The following is a 20,478-nucleotide window of genomic DNA, read 5'->3' on the forward strand; positions in this document are numbered from 1 at the left end:
GAATACTCTACCACCCCTTTCAAAAAATCTTATCAGCTCACCAAACTGAGGAAAATCTTGAAATTCAGTGGGGTGTTTTTTCCTCAGTAATTATCAGACTAAATCAAGCAACAAAATAAGCTTCTTTAATACATACTTCCATTGGGGGCAAAAGTTTTGCTCTGACAAAATAATTTATTCTCCATCAGTGGATTCAAGTGATAAATCTGCTAATGCAGGATCAGTCATACTAGCCCAGAACACTCTCCTAGAACTATTCCAGGGCAGTAACCCAAGAAGTAGGCCACTGTTCTATGAATAGGACACATTTCCCATTTCATGCAAAATATAAGGAGCTTATAAAGATAAAAATTATAATAATCCTGTCATTTTTTCCTTTTGACAAGTTTCATTTGGAGTGTACCAAGCTACTTAACTCACATTATGTACCATCTCACAGTCCTGTCCCTCAAACCGTTGAGAAAATCCCCTGCTTCTCCAGAAGCTCATTTCAGACTACTTCTAATCACTTAGCATATTGGAAAGGAAAATACCATCCTGGAATGTAGGTGTAAGGCACAGTAGCACAGATACACATCCTTGCCTGAGATACATAAAAACATTGCTCCTTCCATACCCTACAGCGCAACTTCTTTTAACAGCAGATGCGTTAAGATTACTACATTACCTTAAATATACACCAAGTTCCTGTAAATTCTTCTGTTACAAACAACCATTCCCATATGTTTCCTAGACAACTACTTTGTTTTCTACCTCTCCTCCCTCTCTCCTTCAAATATTGTACTTTGACCTATTTCAGCTGATCCTGCTTCTCTAGTCTTTTCTCTCCCACGCTGAAGTTCAGATTGTTTCATAAGCTTGTTAAGCACATTTTCATTATTTCCCTCCTGCCCCAAGTGGAAATTCTCTCTGTTATTTCTTGGCTGCTTCTAGTTTCTCAGAGAATCAGTCCTGACATACACTTCCACAGAGCTTAAATGCCACAGTAACAGCATCAACACTCAGCCTCAGTTGTCAAAAGGGTAGAGCCTCTTTAGGTGCATCAAAAATGAAAACCATACCAGATTACAGAATCAGAGAAACTTTTAAAGAAATTGTTATAAAAATTTCCTTTTCCTACTGTGAACCTGGATTGAAAAAGTGCAAAGGACAACCCTTGGTGTTTGGCTGCTTCTGCAAGCACATCTGTAGCCACAATTTGCCATGCAGATAAACTGCAGCACTGAACACGAATAGTAGGAGGAAAAAGTTCTTCCCTCTCAACGTACCTCTGCACCCCACGAGGAATCCCCAACTTCTTGCCCAACAGTCTCTCACTACAGCAGTCCACAAGTCTCTTGAGGGTGTACAGACACTCACGGAAGGTGGAAAAGAAAGGATAATGACTAAGGATGCACAGCGAAGTCAGAGTGCTGTTGCGAGAGCGATGGCTGCCTTTGGCCAGGCGCTTACTGCGCGGGGATCGATTCACGTCAGGGGTAGACTCTGCACTGGGAGCCTGCAGTGAAGAGCCACTCTCCGAACTCTCAGTGCCCACTTCCTCTTGGGGTGCTGATGCATCCCCAGATTTAGGGACCTTCTGTCCCTCCCGAGCTCGATGTCCCCCTGTGCCTTCTCCTTTCTCCTTGGGCACTCGCTTCTGGAAGGAGCGGTAGAAGTTGACACAGATTCCATAGCGAGTGACCCCGGTATCCTTGTCTGTGAGGGTGAAGACAAAGGAAGTGTCATCACGGAAGCTCATGCGCTTTTGCCGCACGCTCAGGCATCCTTCTGGCTGGCAGAAGAACACAACGTCGGGCGGGAGAGGAAAGTCTGCATGGTCTTCCAGAGGGTAACGTCGCAGCAGTTCAGGAGTCTGAGCAACACTATCGCTGCTTGGGTGCCTACAAAAGAAGCAAACAAAAAACCCATACATAGTTGACTACTACCAATAAAAATTTTTGCAAACTTCCTACTAATGTGTCAGGAGCCTGTGGACTCAGCTTCGTCTTTGTTTTCTCTCTTCCCTACTACCCAGGGAAAGTGCAGCTTCTCAGTCACTAGCCACAAAGTTCACTCACTAGCACAAGGCAGAAAGGTTAAATAAAGAAGTCTAAGTTATACCATCATTAGCAAGGAGCCTGTTCAAATCTGATCAAGAAAAGGACTTGGAGGAGTATGTTGTTCCCAGGAGAACACTGTACTGCCATGTTGCTCTGGCTTTGACTTTCAAAATTAATTTAACTGCACAGGTCTCTGGGCAACACTTTGGGAGGAAATACATTGCCCCTCTCCAAATAAACAGTCAGAGGAAAAGCTTCTGTATTTCAACTATTTATGAACAAGATGAAAAATTAAATGACAAAATCAAGTATCAATTTGTAACTGGGAAAGCAAGAATTTTCAAGGAAGAACTCAGATGAATAGTGGAGTGATATGGACCTCATCCTAAAAACATTTTCATTAATAAGTTCTAGCAACCACAGCTTTATATGTGTTTGAGATTTAAAGTGTAATTTATATAAAAACTGTGTGGTAACATGCAGAACTATTTACCACTGTGACTCATTAATCTTTGTACCACAAATCACTACTGAAACATGAAGACAGAAAGGCAATACTGTTGTTTCCTAATTTTCCACTAGAAGAACAGATTCTTTCAAGATACTTACCTTTTGCCTACTTCAAAATACAAATGACACTTGCTTTTCTCATATAAGAGATGTGAAAAAACCTGAACAAGTAGTAATAGAATGTTCATAATTTACAAAAGAAAATCACTGGTGTAAATAGCTCTGCTGACTAATTCTTCCAAACTAATATTTTATTTAAAACAAGTAAAAATGCTTTCATAATGAAACTGATAACAAGATTTATACTGCCTGTACAGTTAGATACTAAAATACTGTATGACAAAAAAAAGAAAACACTAAAATGCTTTTATATGTTAATGGACACAACTAATGCATCATCTGCTGAAAAAGAAAGGTCAAATAATGCTGGTACTATTTAGACAGTCTATTTGGCAGCAAATGGTCAAAAAAATGACATCAACAAAGTTACAGTGCATATATCACCACTTCATGCCTTTAGTAATATTAGCTACAAGGACAGAGATTTCTCAGACATTGAGAAAATTTGAACCTAATGAAGGGGAATAGTTCCAAACAGCATCGCTGTTTGTGCACAGTGGATAACAAGATGTAACAGTAAAGGCCACATGGAGCTCATAAGGACTTTGTAGTAGAAGCTACTTCAGCCAGCTCCATCTCTCATCGTAGGCATTTGCTGAAGTGCCAAATGAGACAGCACACCTCTGAGCAGTAGCAGTCTAACCAGCACTGGCAAAAAAGCAAGAGAACTGTAGGAGTCCAGAAGTGATAGTAGCAAATTTCTAAGTGAGAACATCAGACATTATAAGCTTCACTGGAGGAGGCAGTTAACATTTCTCCCTCCTCTTCCTAGTCGGTGACACACATATAGAAAATTTGGGTTGTTTTTCTACAGACAATAAGAAGTATTAAACTATTACAGTACTCCATCCATAAAATGCAATAATAAAATAACTATTAGGCAGAATTATGCAATTTCCTCCCCTCAGCCTATTTAAATATTGCATTCAAAGTATTCTGAAAAGAAAGCGAGAGGTACAGCAACAGGCTGATGCACATGAACCACTGATATTTAGAAATGAAAGCAAAATAGATTTGGGGATACACCCATTACACAGATTTGCAGAAAACTGCTGCATAAACTTTGAATAAGGAAAAACTAACATTTACTGAGCCAGTAATATATTTACTGAGCCAGCCTATATATTTGACAAACAGAACACACATCAACCCCACACTTCATATGTGCTTTAAGTAAACATGCATAACATTTTATCTATTAATAAGACTTTAAAACCAGAAAGCATTCATGTCATTCCTATGAGGATAAATAAGTATTAGAGGGAGAAACAGGCAAGTAAAACAAGTTACAGATTTTTTTTTTTTAAACTGATTTTACAGACCACATTTCAAAAGCTAGAAAAGTAGTATTCTTTTACTACTAGTGTATTACTAGTAATAAAAGTAGTGGAAAACTAGTATTTTACTTGCATTTAGCTTTCAGTGTTTTCAATTTGTGAATCCCTCTGTCCTGATGCCAGTAGAAGCAAAGAAGTTCAGACACACAGACTAACAGAGTGTGATAAAACAGATGAGCTTTACTCAGTCGCCCTTTGCAGACCCTTGAAAAGAAGTCTAAAGACCACAAGTTAAAAAACTTTTGCTGCACTAGTGTCTTTCAAGAAGTGTCCTGGCTCAAGCAGGTGCTCCCCTTAGGGTAGCATTCTGCACACATTTCAGACAGCACTTCCTGAGCATCAGGCAAAGCTTCATCAATGGATCCAAGGCTATTTATTCCCACTCTATTGCCCAAGCAAAAGCTCTGCTGAGACTGGTTCATATTACCTGGCTCCAATGATCACAAGATAGTCAAGTAGCCGAGAGCAGATTTTCTTTTTCTGCACCATTGTCCTTGATGCCCCTCCCTATGTCATCTCACAGAATTTCTGTTCATTGATCCAGTGGTCAGTTATCCCGTCGGCTGTGATCGATGCCTTGGGGAACAGAATCTGCTTGGAACTGTCTAGCAAGTCCAATCTATAATTAAGAAAAGCAAGAGTGTCAAAAGCACAACCAGGAATATCAAATACATACAAGCAACTTAACAACCTTAATTATATTCCCCAAAAGCCTCAGTGTTCTGTGCAGTCATGGCCATCCACAGATCTCTATCTTTAGGAGTATAAAAACATAGTCATATGCCCATAAAAGCAGAGAGATGAAAAATACACAAAAAAGAACAAGAGTATCTCAAGAATGAATGGCTGGAGTCAACAATCTTGGAGGTCTTTTCCAACCTAAACAATTCTACGATTCTATTCTAAGGGAGAACACAGACAAACAAAGCAGCATATCACTGGCAAAGAGCTACTCATTAAATGGTTTCTGTGTTGCTTAGGCATAAGATCCCGACAGTGCTTGGGAAAGGAGCTTCAACTGGCAAGACTGAAGAAAAAAAACCCACAACCTGAACTTTAGCTGTGGGATAAACAGAGTAACTAAAGAAGGGGTAACACAAGAAGTCAAATTTGGTAAGATGCATCCCACCATCCCAAACCTGCAAATGGCTGTCAGCAGGACTGATCTCACAATCCCCAAAGACTGCGATCTCTCACACTTTTTCTGTGAAGATACAGAACTGCAGTTCTACAGAACTGCAATTTGCAATAGCAAAAGTGCATCTTGTAAATCATACTGGTTTTTCCACTTACTTCATTCAGTTCCATTTATCTTGTTTAACTTCACCCCTTACTCTTGATACCCATGCCTCCTACAGCTAATTTCTCTGAATATTTTATGACAGAAAGACCCTCTTGGTAAAACTGAGATTTTACTGCAGCATTACTACTTGCAAATAATTATGCTTAATAGATATCCAGAATTCAGTAAGCACTATAAAAAAATTCTTTCCAATCCCACCATTCATACTTTATAGAATTCATGAACAACAGGGAGAAAAATAAAGTTTTAAAACGTAATACAGTTCCACATTACAGTGTTCCCTACGTACATTTGAAACCAACCTGAAAACAGAAACTTCCTGAAATGGAAAGGTCTCAGAAACTCTAAAAATCAGAGATGCTCAGAGTATTCTAGAAGTTTACTGAGCATTCCAATGAAAGTTTTAATAGAGGTATTTTATATTTAAAAATTTGAATTGATTGCTTTTTGGAGCATATTCAGAATAAGGTTTCCATTTCAGCTCATGTTTACAACCTAAGGCCATCACAGAATCATTATTACTGTAAAATCTTTCTGCAGCATAAATGTTTAGATTTGATTTGTATAAAAGTATAACATCTTTACTAACAACCAAAAAATCTCAGCAAAATCAGGTAGTTTTCTTGATGTTTCTCTCATTACTTCACAAGCATTGTAATTGTCAGCATCTCAGAGTCACATTCAAAGTCCAGCAATATATCTGGTTTTTGCCCAGTCCTTCACATTGCAAGAATAGAGCAGGGAAATTTTATTCATTAGCCCTTCAAACAGCAGCAAGAACACAAACACACAAAAAAGCATGTATGCAATTTATAAAAAAGGAAATTCATACTAGTCAGTAAGTATTAATTAAGGAATAATAAACTGAAAGAAACATTAACCCTCACACATAAAAAATCCCACATTTTGTGAGACTTTGTGGCATGTTTTTAGTAGATCCTCAACTACAGTTGCTGTAGATTCCTAAGTGACAGCACTATGAATTATCTTCTCTGAGCAGTAATACTATTGTAAATTATCTTCTCTGAACAACAGAGAAAATACAGACACAGGAAGAGAAGTTTCTGTTTCTTCATTTTAACGACATTACTGAAAACATTGTAGAATCTATCCTGGAAAAGCTCTTGATCCTTGATACTCTGCAAATATCTTGGCACAGAAAAACTCAAGAGGAACAAGACGAAGTTGGGATATCAAGTGGTCCTTTTTGTCTCCAGTTTGAAGAACTACGTTATCTGTTTTCTTTCCAAATAGCTTTACATAGAACTCTTTAAGGAACAAACTGTTCAGTCACAGACACGGGCACAGTAATAAGTTATCACAATGTAACCTAGAATTATGACTTCAAGGAAATTCTGCTATTGAGTGGTAACCAAACATATTCTTCCTCAAAAACAAAGGCTACCCTACCCCTCAGTGAAGGTGGAGAAAGCACACTGTGTTTGTCTTATGATTGCAAATCCTTACACATATTTCCCACAGCTCTGCAAAGGAGCTAGCAAGGTATGCATTATGAAGATCCCAGAAACCATGAAATTTCAAGAACATCTGAGCAGACAAGTACAAGGAACATATGCAGGGCTTACAATGTCGCTGGAATGGCTGAAGCTACATCCCAGTGACACCACAAATTGAAGTTTCTGTCAGTTTTGTTTTTTTTTTAAATCTGAGCACTTTCTGTGATTTCTGCTTTCTACTGCAACACAAGTACAAGGGAGACCAGACTGATGCAGATGTTGTGTCAGGGCTTCCAGAGCCACCTTTACTGATTCACTATACTTAATAACACAACAGTTACAGTGAGACATAAGAGGACAAAGGCATTTTTGGGGAATATGAATTTTGTTGGATTGGAGAAAGAGGTAGAAGAACTAGAATCAAGTGTAGGTTTTTGCCTTCCCCTATTCAATCTTTTGCCTCTTCAGAGATCTAGTAATGGCTGATCACAGCACTTTAAAGAGTATTACATCAGTATTTGTTGGAACTCATCTTCCTACTCCTGCTTGGAATCAGACACCACAGTTGATGATCTGTATAAAGCAACACAAACAGGCATCACAGTCCTGCCTCCCACTCCCTATCTGCCAGAGGTTTGCTTTCAGGCCAGTGTCATTCCCTCCTCTGTGCTGGCAAGAAGTGTTTGTGCAGCTACAGGGGAAAACAGACTGTGGAATTGATATGGACTAAACCTAACACCCTTCCTTCTCCTCCCTTGTAGCTTTTGGTTTTACTAGGTTGTTTTTTTTTGTTGTTGTTGGTTCACCAAGTGGCCCCACAAATGCTTGTGCAGGTACAAAGAAAAGGTAGCAGCAAGCAGTTAAGGGAATCTGGAAGACTTGACTGAACATAATATGATCACAGAACTACAGACAGCACCTTTACAGGCAATACAGAGGTAAAGTAGTTTCCTTCTGAGAGATTTGCTATCATCCTTCCAATACCTCCTAGATTCTAGACACTAAGTACATTAGGACAGAAATAGATCAAACAATCAACAGATGCTTCAATTTTTCCTCCTTCATGCTGGAGTTTGGACCTGAACCAAGAGATTATCTTGACTCTGAGATGGTACAGGTTTTGACATATCAATGTCAAAATTTCTTCTCTCTTTCAAACTGCTTTAACTTCAGATTGCTTTCTCTCAAATAGTCTTCTGCAGTGTCTTTTCTCTCTGCAAACATATTAGAATCAGCCCTTTGAAGGCTGAATCTTCAAGCAGCAATTGAGAAGAGACTCTCTGTAACTTCAGCTCCAGAAAAGGAGAAAAATAGAGAAGTGAAGGCCCACCACAGAAACATACTGTACCAAGAGATCACATCTCAGACAACACCAAAATTGAAATATGCACTTATATGGATGGTGAATGGGTTGGTGAGAACACTACCCACACACTGCAGCAGCTGTCAGCAATATTCACTAGCAGAAGTTGGCACCATAGCCTAGACACAAAGACAAAAGGCCAGAGCCAGCACAAAACCACGGCTTACCAGTAACTCAAGACATGAAAAAAGTGTTCAAAACAACAAACACTTCTATTATTGGCATTACTCTTCATTTCAGAATTCCCCAAACACCCACATTTTAGGTTGTAGCACAAACTTAGAGGACAATCTGCATGGTATTCTGCAATTTAAAGTCCTCCTAGAAATAAAAAGTCTATATAAACACACACACTTCCATGAAAAGCACCACACCACATGACGGATATGGCAGCATGAAAGAACCACAGCAGACTTTTTATCAGTTTAGAGTCATCCGTGTCAGACCCATGCCCTGCATTAGTCCCAAGAGACACGAGTTGCGCAGTAACCCTATTTCATCTATCCCTTGGAGTCCTCAATCTTCGTTAAGCACCTTCTCATTCAAGACACAAATCTAGATGAAAAAAGCAATTTAGTCAAAGAATAACTTGACTACAACAAACTGTTAATACCACTTGTGTCACTGTATGGAGTCTGGCTGAGGAGGAGGTCATTTTCCCCACAGCAGCTCTCCCAGCGATGTGCTGTGCACTGGTAACTGGAAAGATGTTGATAACACACCAGTGTTTTAGCTACTGCTGAGCAGTGCTGCCACAGCATCAAGGCTGCATCTCCAACATCCTCCCCCCAGCAGCGGCTGGGGAGCATGCAAAGTCTTGGGAGGGGACATAGGCAGGACAGCTGACCCAAACTGACCAGAAGGATATGACATCTGCTCAGGATAAAAGAGAGAGGAGGAGAAAGGCAGAGAATCCATTATTTAAAACATTTATATTCTGGAGCAACCACTAAGCCTGATGAAGCTCTTCTTCCCAGGAAATGGCTGGACAGCACTCACTTCTGGGAAGTAGATAATAAAATTTCTAGGGCTTGTTTGCTTCCATGGATGCAATCTTTGCTTTATTAAACTGCTTTTACCTTGACCCACAAGGTTTTTTCCATCTCATTTTCTTCCCCCTGTCCTGCTGAGGAGGGGTGTGATAGAGTGGCTTAGTGGACAACTGGCATCCAGCCAAGGTCAACCCACCACACTCACCTGCCATTGTTTTCCTCACACAGAGGCTTCCAGCTTTGATAGGCCAGGCTTACACCGAACAGCATGATGCTCAGCAGGTATTTACACCACTGCTTGCAAAAATGATGTGAAGACAACAGATTAATTTCCAACAGGAGTGTGCTAAGCCCTGCTTTCCTTGCAACTCTTCCATACTTTAAGATGGTTTCAGAAAGGATTCTTCTTCCATTATCTCCAGCTTTTATCTAGTAAAAGGATCATACTGCATACTTCACCAGTGCATGGATACCTTTAGAATATAAATCAGCATCATACAATTCAATTTGCACATTGACTGAATAAAGAGCATACATGAGACATTAATATGCAAGAGAAAAAAGAGGAAATTGTGAAGGAGACAGAACAAATTACAGGACAGAAGCCACATGAATTATGGTTCACCAAAATTTCACCTTGTGAAAGACCAAATTTTCAGCCATGACAGAAAGGAACTAAATTTTTCGTTTCCTTGGAACATCTTGAATTTCTATTTACTCTCAGCCAAGACAGTCTGTACTGAGTTGAGAACTAATAGCCACTATGCCTGACCTTAGTGCATTGTTTTCTGTGAACTCAAGACTCACCAATCGAACTAAACTGAAAGCTGAAACAAACACAAATAGGGTCAGGAATTTCAATGCCCACTTTTGGGTTGATTTTTGTTTCTTTTTCTCACATCACACACCTTGATCTATCTGCTAAGCTATGAGAATTAGGTGTGAGTATCTCAGGACCAGCCAACCTCACCTGTGTGGGCAGGAACTCCACTTAACTCACTGTTGAACTGAAAACAACATGGTTTGAAGCACAATATGAACTGTTCATGGTAGATCTGACCTATCTTTAGACATTTTAATAATCTTTATGGAATCTTTACGACTGAATTTTTGGTTACTTCTTCTTCCCAGTGTGTTTCAAATGATCCCAGACATTATCTCTGGTATAGCACACACTATTTTTGCTTGTACTAAGCTTTTAAAGAAGCAGACAAGCAGTCCTCTTTTCACATGAGCCATTTTTCATTTCTTCTGCTTAACAACCATATAAAATACTGCTAATAGTTTTATACTTTAAAATATGTAACATTCTAGGAAGCTCATTATTGCTATTATCCAGATACTACAGTGTTTCTTCTAACACAAGAAACACAGACAACAGCAGAGATGAAACACCTCCCTTTCTCCAGAACTTGACAGAACATGGAACAATTTCTAAAATCTGACCTGGATGGACTTGCTATACTGGTGCAGCTGCTTTGTGTGTTACCATGCACCTTGGCAAGGCAGCACTGCATGCCAACACTGTGACTCCTAAGAAGATACAAGCACTTTGAAGAAAAAAAAAAGGCATTTTTTGCAAGCATGCATGCCTAAACAGACAATGGCATATTTATCTAGTATGGCTAGTCTATAATACAGGTGAGGTTCTGCAAAATGCCTAGGGATAGTTCCAAGCATAAGAAATCACCTGGTAGAGAACAGGTCTGCAGGCAAATTCTAAAAGCATCAGCCCTGGAGCATATGCATCTCTTCCATCAGTAAGAGTTGCTTACAGGTAAAACAGCAGATGCACCCCAACTACTTCCACTTTCCATTTATTGATAAATCTTGAAGGAAAGGACAGAACAAGCCAGATTAAAGAAAATTAAAGAATGAACGGTGAAAACAGGTTTTGGCAATACAAGAAGACTTCTTTTGAAGCCCTTCTCAATAATTACAATAATTTAAAGATTTCTTCCTTTCCTACTATATAATATCATCTCTTTGCCTTCTGAAAACAGTACTGACACAGCCAAGATATTTAGCCTCTACATTATTTTTCCAGAGCAAAATGGAAGTAGCATGGGCAGGGGTGCTGACAAATGGACTGAAGGTGACCAGAATTAGTCCACAAACAGGAGTATCATGCCACACAGATGGGAACCTTTTTGCAGCATCATGGATTCAGGTTCCCGGTTGCTATAGTGACAGATTTTCCCCTCCTTGCCATATGTCAGCCCTTCAGTGTTGCTTCCTCTCTCCTCCCTGCTTCAGCCAAATGCTTGGCTAAAGCAGTCTGCTGTACATGCAAGATCACGCAGTCACCACACATGCACATGCTGTGAAAACAGACCCACAGGTAATCTGATTCAGATCAATCACCATAGCAACCCAATCTTTTAGTACCTAGATTTTAGCCTGTTGGGTATATTTATAGAGCAGCTGCAGCGCTCCACCCCCTCTGCTCCACCACCAAAGCTCCCAGCACTGCCCACACTACAAACAAGCCTCAGCCAGACACAAGGACTGCCTGGAGTCAGCGCTGAAACAGAGCCCTCCTGGCACCTGCAGGCCCCAGGCCAGATGACAGCACAGTATCTGCAACATGCTAAACGCCTTCTAGTCCGTGAGGTTTCCCATATCCATGAGTACTACGAATTTCAGAAGCCATTCTTGCCCATGGGAAACCGAGTACCAACCACAGCTGACAAAATCCGCCTATCCAGGTACCCACAGGATGCTTCCACAGACACACAGTGCATGCACAAAAAGAACGTGCAGAGTGTGCTAATGCAAATTCGCAATCCTAGCAGGAACTTGCAGGCAGCAGCAAAGGCAAAGGAGTGGTTCCAGCAGCACCTGCCCCACAGAGGCAGAGCTGCACCCACCAGGAGGTACCTGAAAGCCATGCAGAAAAATAAAGACCAGGGCTTGAATGAGCAACAAGAGATAAGCATGTGAGGAAGAACAGTATGCAAATACTGTAATCCATTTTATTCCATTACACTCTTGGGGAAAACCATCAACAACAAACTAATGCAGGAAAAGCACACATTTTTATAGTACTCCACTTCCTAATAGGAAGGAGATGACAGATTTTAGTCTAAGCCACAGGACATTTCACATACTTCAATTAAGGTTAAAGACCTTATTCTCCTCCCCTCCTTTACTGTGTGGAATAGCTCTCGTGATCCTCCTGGGGCAGGATCCTTGTGCAGGGCGCACAGAGCACTGCTCACTATAGAATCACAGAACAAATTCTGGCATAAAAACCCTCTGCCAATCTGGCCAGTTCTCCTGCTCTACACTGTTTGAATTTAAATTCATCTCTTATTCAAAAATAATCTCCAGAGATTTGCATGAGAGAACAGTAACACAGGGCCAAGTCTTTTCAAGTATGTCCTTTTTTGCCCCTCCTTGTGAAACATCATCATCACAAAATACGAGAGCCTTCTCATTCTCTCTGCCTCATCAGCTTTTCCCTGATCCTCAAATCTGCAGTCATACACTGTGCAAGGAAGTGCAAGGGGGAAGGAAGGACAAACCAAAACCCACACAATGCCCCCAAACCGAACTAGCCTCACACCTCCTGCAACCACTACAGCATTACATTCTTCTCCAAACCAGAACTGCTTTAGGCTTGAGCTTTGAGCTGAGAAACATTGGTGCTGCTTCTGAGTGCAGTCTAGACCCCAGCACCCACAAGATGCTTCCATTCCCAGCCCTTTGCCCAGTTCCCATTTGAGCAGTAGGCCACAGTTCCCACAATGCAGGCATCGAAAAGGTTTTCTTCAAAAAACCAAATAGTGCAAATGTACAGCCATAAAAAAATAACAAGAAAACAACAAAGCACGTGACATTTGAGAGAACTGCTGGATGCAGCTTCAACTGCTAAATTATTCAGTGCTCTGCCTTGCCACGGCGCCTCCCCCAGCCACAGTAAGCAGCTCTGGGCCAGGAGACATCACTCATGGCACCACCACCACCAGATGCAGGCACATTTGACTCTTTCCTGGAAATGGGTCACACAGACAAATGGGATCCCAACAACAAATTACATCCATTTGTAAGACAGAAGAGGGGGAATGCTCACAACCAATGTGGAAACACTAAAACATCGTTCAGGATAATGCGAACCAGAAATTAAAGTACTTGAAATAATCCGGTCATTTGGCTGTTGTTAGCACCTCAGAACTCAGAGCCTCACATCTGTTTTGCCGTGTATTAGAAACACTCAGCCTGTCTCCCCATGTGTCCCACCTGCTTGTTATTCCTGCCCTCTACACACCTTCTCTTTGTCAACACTGTGGGAGATCAGGAATTCCTACTCTCAAACCGATCCTACAATTAATTTTGGTGATAAATCATAGTACCAGCTGGTCAAAACGGAAAGGAAATAAAGGAGACAAGCCCATTTTCTCGCTCTCTGGGGTGTGAGAAGCGTGAGTTTGGCAGACTCACCCACATGTAAACATCGGGGGGAAGCAAGCTCAGAGTGAAGAAGGGACAGCAACCGCCTCGAGCAACTGTTGTAGCCAGCAAATGACAGAGCAGGGGCTCCCGAGAGGACCTCCTAGACACAGGCAGTCACCAGGGCAAAGGAAGGAGGGAAAACACCACCCTGCTGGGTATGTCTTAAGACTACTAACAAGACAGAAGGGAGAAACCAGGCGGCCTGGAGGACAGAAGCGTGCCCAGCTCATGGCTCCAGCAGAGCAGTTTGACTGCTTATCAAGAGGAAATAGACACGGCAGCAGAGTGGCTCAGTGCTTGTGGGTGCAACAAATTTTGGTGGATACTGCTTTTGATTCTTAATTATCTGTATCACAAAAAGCACTCCTCTCCTCCCACTAGCTGATGACATGGAAATGGACAGAGGTGCAACTCCTCATCTCCTGTCACAAGGCCTTTCCAGAGCAAGTACAAGATACCCAGGCAAGCAGAGATCCAGGGAAGCTGGTGTCAAAGTTACAGGCAAGAAGGCAATCAAAAAAGTTTTACACTGACATTGGGAAATTCAGTTAGAATATAATGGGAAGCAAGATACAACCCAGGCACTGATCTTGCAGATGTGACAAAGTAACAGGATATGAAAAAAAAAGGCTGCTCTGCTCAAAAGATAACACACAGTTCCTGGATGTCATCAGATAACAAATTTGACAGTAACATTATCTTTGTCCCCTGTATAAAAAAACTAATGTTAACTCCCTGATTCTCACAACTGTTTAGAGATTAGTTACAAACAAAACAAAAAGGAGATATCTGACACACATTACTAGATACATCAAAGGCAACAGGATGACCAGCTCTGTTTCGAGGGATGCTGCTGCTTTGAAAGAGTGAAGGCTGTGTAAGAAACAGAAAACCATAAAACCTTGTTCCTTGCTGCTACACTGATGCATTATTTCTCACAGCAACGCAGAAACACAAGAGTCTCTCATTTAACTGCAGTGTCTGGGATCACAGCCATGACAACTGCCTCAGCTTAGGTAATTTAGGCATATGCAAGCAGCACTTCTTACTTTTAAATCCCTGCAAGGGTCCTGCTAGTAGCAGTGATCTAAAGTGAACACAACCTCTCACGATTCAGTGGTTTCTGGGCACCAACAGGCACAGCCTCCCCATCTGGGAGTTGCCCAGTGTAAAGATATTTCAGAGCTCCTGGCAGCACATGGGTCACTTCATCAGTTGGCTTGGCTTGGGTTTTCAGCTGATTATTCTAGTTCCAAGACAAAAATCAGGAGCATGTTTGTCAATAATCAACAGTAATTTCCATGGGGTTCTGACAGGTTTAAGGAGATCCAGTGACAGAGAACCTAATTGCCCTAAAATTGTTTTTTGGCTCAAACAACAGAGCAAAGACCAGCTGAATTATACACGTTCAGTTACAGAGAATGAACAGTAGGTCGATGGAAGTTTTTCATAGCCCTCAAGGTAGAGAAGGAAAAGCAGCAAAGCATTCTGTCTTCAAAAGAAATATCACAATTTTTCCACAGATTAACAGATTATCCCACTAAAATACATTCCTTTCTAATTGATGCCTCATGATGCTCATTTTTATTTCACTTTGTGTCTTATTAGGTCACTGAAAATGCTTTTACTTCATCAAAATTTATATCTTGAGATAGATGAAAGCTGTTTAAACTGGGGACATGATATTAATCTTGCATATAAAGCTCTTTCATTCTTTTTTTCTAAATCCTTTCCTCATTGCTGCAAATCCCTAATCAGAAGCTGTATCTGTATTTTCTACTAGTGCACTGAACAACTACATCAACTGCCTGGAAATTTAATGCAGTATAGCTTAAATGCAGGTACAAGAGGGCCAAGGGACATTTCAGGAATTCATCTGGGTTGTAACATATGCATTGCCTATCTCCAATTCCTTCCTAATGGAAAGTAAGCGAATCATTCACCTCTGTACTAAGTTTTAACATAAAAGTATCAATTACCATCTTGTGACTATGGTGGCAAATCCAGTTAAAAAATGACAGTGTGAAATGACAGGGAAGATACCATACTTTACACCATTTGTTATCCCCTCTCACATACTAAATCTCCACCAATTTTTTCCCCCTCACAAAAAAAGAAAGCCATTCCTCTAACAAATGTATCTGGAAAGGAGTATCAGAGAAAACCTATTAGCTGGAATGCTGTAAATTAAAAACTTTGAAGAAATTTGTTCTCTTAGAATTTAGCAGTACTTGTGACTTTCTAATTTAACACTCACAATCTTCATAAATATTTGGTTTTTCAACTGGCTCATCACAGAATATATTAAATAGACCAGACTGAACATCTTGATAAGAGTCATGCCTAGTGTATCCTGTCTATACAGAACCTGAGTATTCTATATGGCTTGAGGTGAGAGGGGAAAAGCTATAAATTACAAGCCTCTATGCCCCTGATCCCAAGGCAGATAAAATCAAAGTCAACACTAATTTAATTCAGTAAGATGATATGAACAAGTGTTTTAGTAAGGCCTGAAATGCACTGATGCTTCTACCATTTCTACTGAACCATCAGTCCTGATGCTCTAAAACCTAAAAAGCTACTTTGGCTTGGTGGGCAAGGATTAGTGTTAAAAATCCTTGAAACTTTTACTCCTCTGACCCCCAAATCCTTCTGAAACAGACAGAAGCTGGACTCAATACTCTCAGGCACACAGTGTGGCTCTTGGGGATGGTCTTGTGAAGGGCCAGGAGTTGGACTCAGTGATCCTTCTGGGTCCCTTCCAACTCAGCACATTCTGTGATTCATTACATGCATACCCTGTCTGCTTTCAAAAGAGCTGCAGAATGGTATCATGGTTGAAGAAGAGGTTTGCCCTCTAGTATATTTATGCTTTTCCATGAAAACCTTAAACTCAAAGACTTTTTTTTTTTTTTGGTCAGTTTCTACACAGCCTTTGGTTCACCACCATTCACAGCTCTGGCACGTAACACACATCCTAGAACTGTGTCTTGGCCATGTTATGCATTTTCTGTGGACAACATTCTTTCAAGTGAGGATACTGTTTTCCTTTTCTGCCCATCCAGTAAAATAGAATTGCTTTAAAAGCAGTAATGCTGCAGAAAACAATGCAGTAGGACTCTGAAGCTTACAGCTTGAAACCTGTTAATTTGATAAGAACACAAGAGTCCAGACTTGTGATACAACTGCAGCACCACTGGACAAGCACGTACAAGGTCTTTTAGTGAGCACAAGGCTGTATTACTCTCCAAACAAAAGCATTCTTGAGACTTGCTGATGATTTTGCATTTTATTAAACACACAGTAAGATACTTAAGTGCATTTAATTCCAGTGTCTATTAAATTGTGTTCAAACTCTATGCATTTTCTAGCTATACAACAATAAGACAAAAATAGTGTTTTATAGCTGGAATGATCTATCAGTTCAGTGTTACATAACATGCTATGAGGGGATGACCAGATTAGATCCTGTAAAAACTGCATTTTAGCTATGTTGGATGTGAAGTGCTCTCTCGGATGTGTCAGGACTGCAGCTCTTCATTAGTGCTGAAAACAGCAAGTACTTCTTGTGCCCAATCCAAAACAGTTCCCTAGGTTCAAGCAGTATGAAGTCCAAAAATAGAGACACTTCCCAGATAACCTATATTTGGATGACTTTGGTTTGATTATGTGACCCTCAGAACACCACAATACATCTTCCCTCCCGTTGCTTGTGTCTACAAGTAGCATCCTTTTTGCAGATAAGCGATGGTGTAAGGAGCACAGCAAGGACACTTGAGAGAACACCAACAGAAATGCTGACCCAGAGTCACACTGGATGTAGAGAAAATGGCTGGTTTGTCTAGGGAGAGCACAACATATTGCCAAATCACAGTTCTACCTCATCTCCATGGGGCTTCAAATTTATAATGTATGTTATTTTGCATATGACTGAAAACAGTGTGGTATATGGGAGAGTTCAGGAGAAAAACAGAGAGAAGACGGGAAACAAATCAGTTTCCTTCCAAGCTCATCATTTCTCGAAACACTTCTTTATCGTGACTCCACACGAACAGTGACACAGACCAAGCTTTCTTCCCCTCCTCCGCCTGACAATTAAAGTGAGCAACACAACAAGGTGGTGACACCCATTTCTGAGGGGAAAATGCTCTTGATTTATAGCCGACTTCATAAGAAATTGCCCAGTATAAGGTGGATTTCCTATTCTATTGTCTTGGGGAGTAACAGGATCTGCTGCTTACAAACCAAGGAGTAAAAGCACCTTTCCAGTCACATTACCGCTGCAAGCTCTTCACAAGGCTGCACACCTCACCCTTTCCAAGGGGATCTGGCCGCCCTGCGCCGCCCTTCTCCGTTCCTTCACTATCCTGTCTGCTTCCTCCCGGTAAGGAGCGAGGAAAAGCCGCCGGGAGGCCCGGGACCGACGGCGCCGGCCCCGCGCTCACACCTCCGCCGCCGGCCGAGCCCCCTCCCCGGCCGGCCACGCCGCCATTCCCGAAGCCGGTCAGTCCCGGCTGGAAACCCGCAAGCGACCCCGCAGGGGCTGCTGCCGCTCCCTCGCGGGGACGGCTCCGACAGCGGCCGGCTGAGCCCCGCTGCCACAGCGGGACATCGCGGCCCCGCCCGCCACCGGAGCCCCGGGACGATGGAGCCGAGCCCGGCCGGCGCCGCTCCGCGCAACGGCGAGCCACGATCTCTGCCCGCCGCCGGCCGTGACCTTGCGGAAGGGCTCGCCGCTCCCGAGCATCACCACCGCGCCCGGCCGGGCGGCTGCGGCAGCGCTCAGGGCGGGCGAGGGGGGCCCCGCCGCCAGCTGTCCGGGTGCGCGTCACCGCAGGCAGCGCCGCCGGCCGCGCTCCGCGCTCCCCAGCCCGACCCACACGTAGGGTCGGTGGGGCAGGGTCCGCTTTTGACGTGTGCACGCACCCGGCCGCCTGCGGCACCGGGCAGCGAGCCCCGGCCGGCCCGCCCCGCTCACCTGCGCCGCCGCCGCCGCCGCCGCCGCTCTGCGCCGCCCGCCCAGTTCCGCATCGAGCGCCAGCGGCGGCGCGCGCCACCGCCGCCCGCAGGGGGGCAGCGAGGGCGGGCGGAGCGAACCACTCGCAGCCGGGGCGGGGGGAGCCGCCTCCCCAGCCGCCCGCAGGGGGCGCTGCAGCCGGGGAGGGGCCGGCGGCGGGCGCGGAGGCGGGGCGTGAGGGGGAGAGGAGGCAGGCGGGGCGTGAGGGGAAAAGGAGGCAGGCGGGGCGTGAGGGGGAGAGGAGGCAGGCGGGACGTGAGGGGGAGAGGAGGCAGGCGGGGCGTGAGGGGGAGAGGAGGCAGGCGGGACGTGAGGGGGAGAGGAGGCAGGCGGGGCGTCATGGGGGGAAGAGGCAGGCGGGGCGTCGGGGAGGGAAGAAGCCCTCCGGAGCGGGCTGCGGCGAGAGAACCGGGAACGCTTCGGCCACTTGAAGCGCCGAATTGGTGCTTTCAGACCTCATCCTGGCGGGCAGCAGCTTAAGCAAAGCCTCGCAGCAAAGCGCGGCTCCACACGGACGAGGACGCGCCGCCTTGCAGCGAGGAGAGAGTGTGCTGTGTACTTTCACCCTCTGTATTGAGCTACATACTTGCTGATTTGCTACTAGCTTCGTAAGATTACAAGAGAATTTGGTTATTAAAAGCTTGAGATACAGCTTTTTTAAATTCCTTCCAAGCTCCTAAAAACCCATACACTGCACAAACAAATCCATTTATTAATAAAACCCAAACTACCAAAATAAACCCAAAACACAACCAAAAGCACCACAAGTAATGCCCAATTTTGATACATATGGGGTGCAAAATGGAGAAGCACTATTTGATATTCCCCATCTATACTTTGCCCACTCTAGAGGAATTGGGTTTTCAGAAATACACCCACCTTTTCTCCCTCCCCGTTGATCTGAATGGATCATGAGCAAATACAGCTGTTGAGTAAGGGTACAGCCAACCAGGAACACCTCCCAAGATTGTAACTCAAGCACCCCAAGATTTCTCCAGTGGCCAAATCAGCAAAATTAATTTGAAATAGGTCAGGTAGAGAGACTTAGAGCAGCAGGACTGTCTCAGGCCTAGATAGCATTTTGTAAACATAAAAGTACAAAGGGTCACCAATCTCAAGGAAGGTTCTTCCCACACACCTGCTTACTTGAGCTCCATGGGCTAACCTGGGAAGCTTCTAAAAGACAAAAAATAATTCTGTACTGATTTGCACTTCCAATAAAAGTGAGAACCTGAAGATGTAAACAAGGAGATTGCATTTGACTACATGATAATGAAAAGGGATGCACAAGTCAGAGTGTGCTGGTTTAGGGTGGTAGAGTTAATTTCCTTCACAGTGGCTGGCACAGGGCTGTGTTTAGGATCTGTGCTGAACGCAGGGTTGATAACAAAGGTGTTTTTGTTACTGCTGAGCAGGGCTTACACAGAGCAAAGGCCTTTTCTGCTTTTCATGCTGTCTCAGTGGTGAAAAAGTTGGGGGTGCATGGGAGGTTGGGAGGAGACACAGCCAGGACAGGTGACCCCAACTGACCAAAGGGATATTCCAGACCGTGTGGCTTCATGCTCAGTATGTAAAGGGGGGGGAAGAAGGAGGAAGAGGGGGATGTTGAGAGCAATGGTGTTTGTCTTCCCACGTAACAACTACTTGTGGTAAGGCCCCGCTCTCCTGGTGATGGCTGAACACCTGCTTTTCCATGGGAAACAGTGAACTAAGTCCTTGTTTTACTTTGCTTCTGTGCACAGCTTTTGCTTTCTCTATTAAACTGTCTTCATCTCAACCCATGAGTTTTCTGGCTTTTACCCTTCTGATTCTCTCCCCAGTCCTGCTGATGGGGAGTGAGCAAGGGATTGTGTGGGGCTTGGTAGCTGTCTGGGTTTAAACC

General features: G+C 43.2%; 1 protein-coding gene across 20 annotated transcripts in view; it reads right to left on the bottom strand.

Moving 5' to 3' along the window:
• MADD (MAP kinase activating death domain) overlaps positions 1-18,607 on the bottom strand; it is a 72,288-nt gene extending 53,681 nt beyond the window's left edge. For all 20 annotated transcript variants that reach the window (XM_069017266.1, XM_069017264.1, XM_069017263.1 and 17 more), the window contains exons 1-3: positions 18,558-18,607; positions 4,437-4,628; positions 1,269-1,883 (exon numbers count right to left, since the gene is read on the bottom strand). In XM_069017266.1, the coding sequence (XP_068873367.1) occupies positions 1,269-1,883; positions 4,437-4,498 (677 nt within the window). In that variant the 5' untranslated portion in view covers positions 4,499-4,628; positions 18,558-18,607. The remainder of the gene's footprint in view (positions 1-1,268; positions 1,884-4,436; positions 4,629-18,557) is intronic.
• Between the last annotated feature and the right edge of the window lie 1,871 nt (positions 18,608-20,478).

The sequence above is a fragment of the Aphelocoma coerulescens genome, chromosome 5, assembly GCF_041296385.1.
Source record: "Aphelocoma coerulescens isolate FSJ_1873_10779 chromosome 5, UR_Acoe_1.0, whole genome shotgun sequence".
NCBI lineage: Eukaryota > Metazoa > Chordata > Aves > Passeriformes > Corvidae > Aphelocoma > Aphelocoma coerulescens.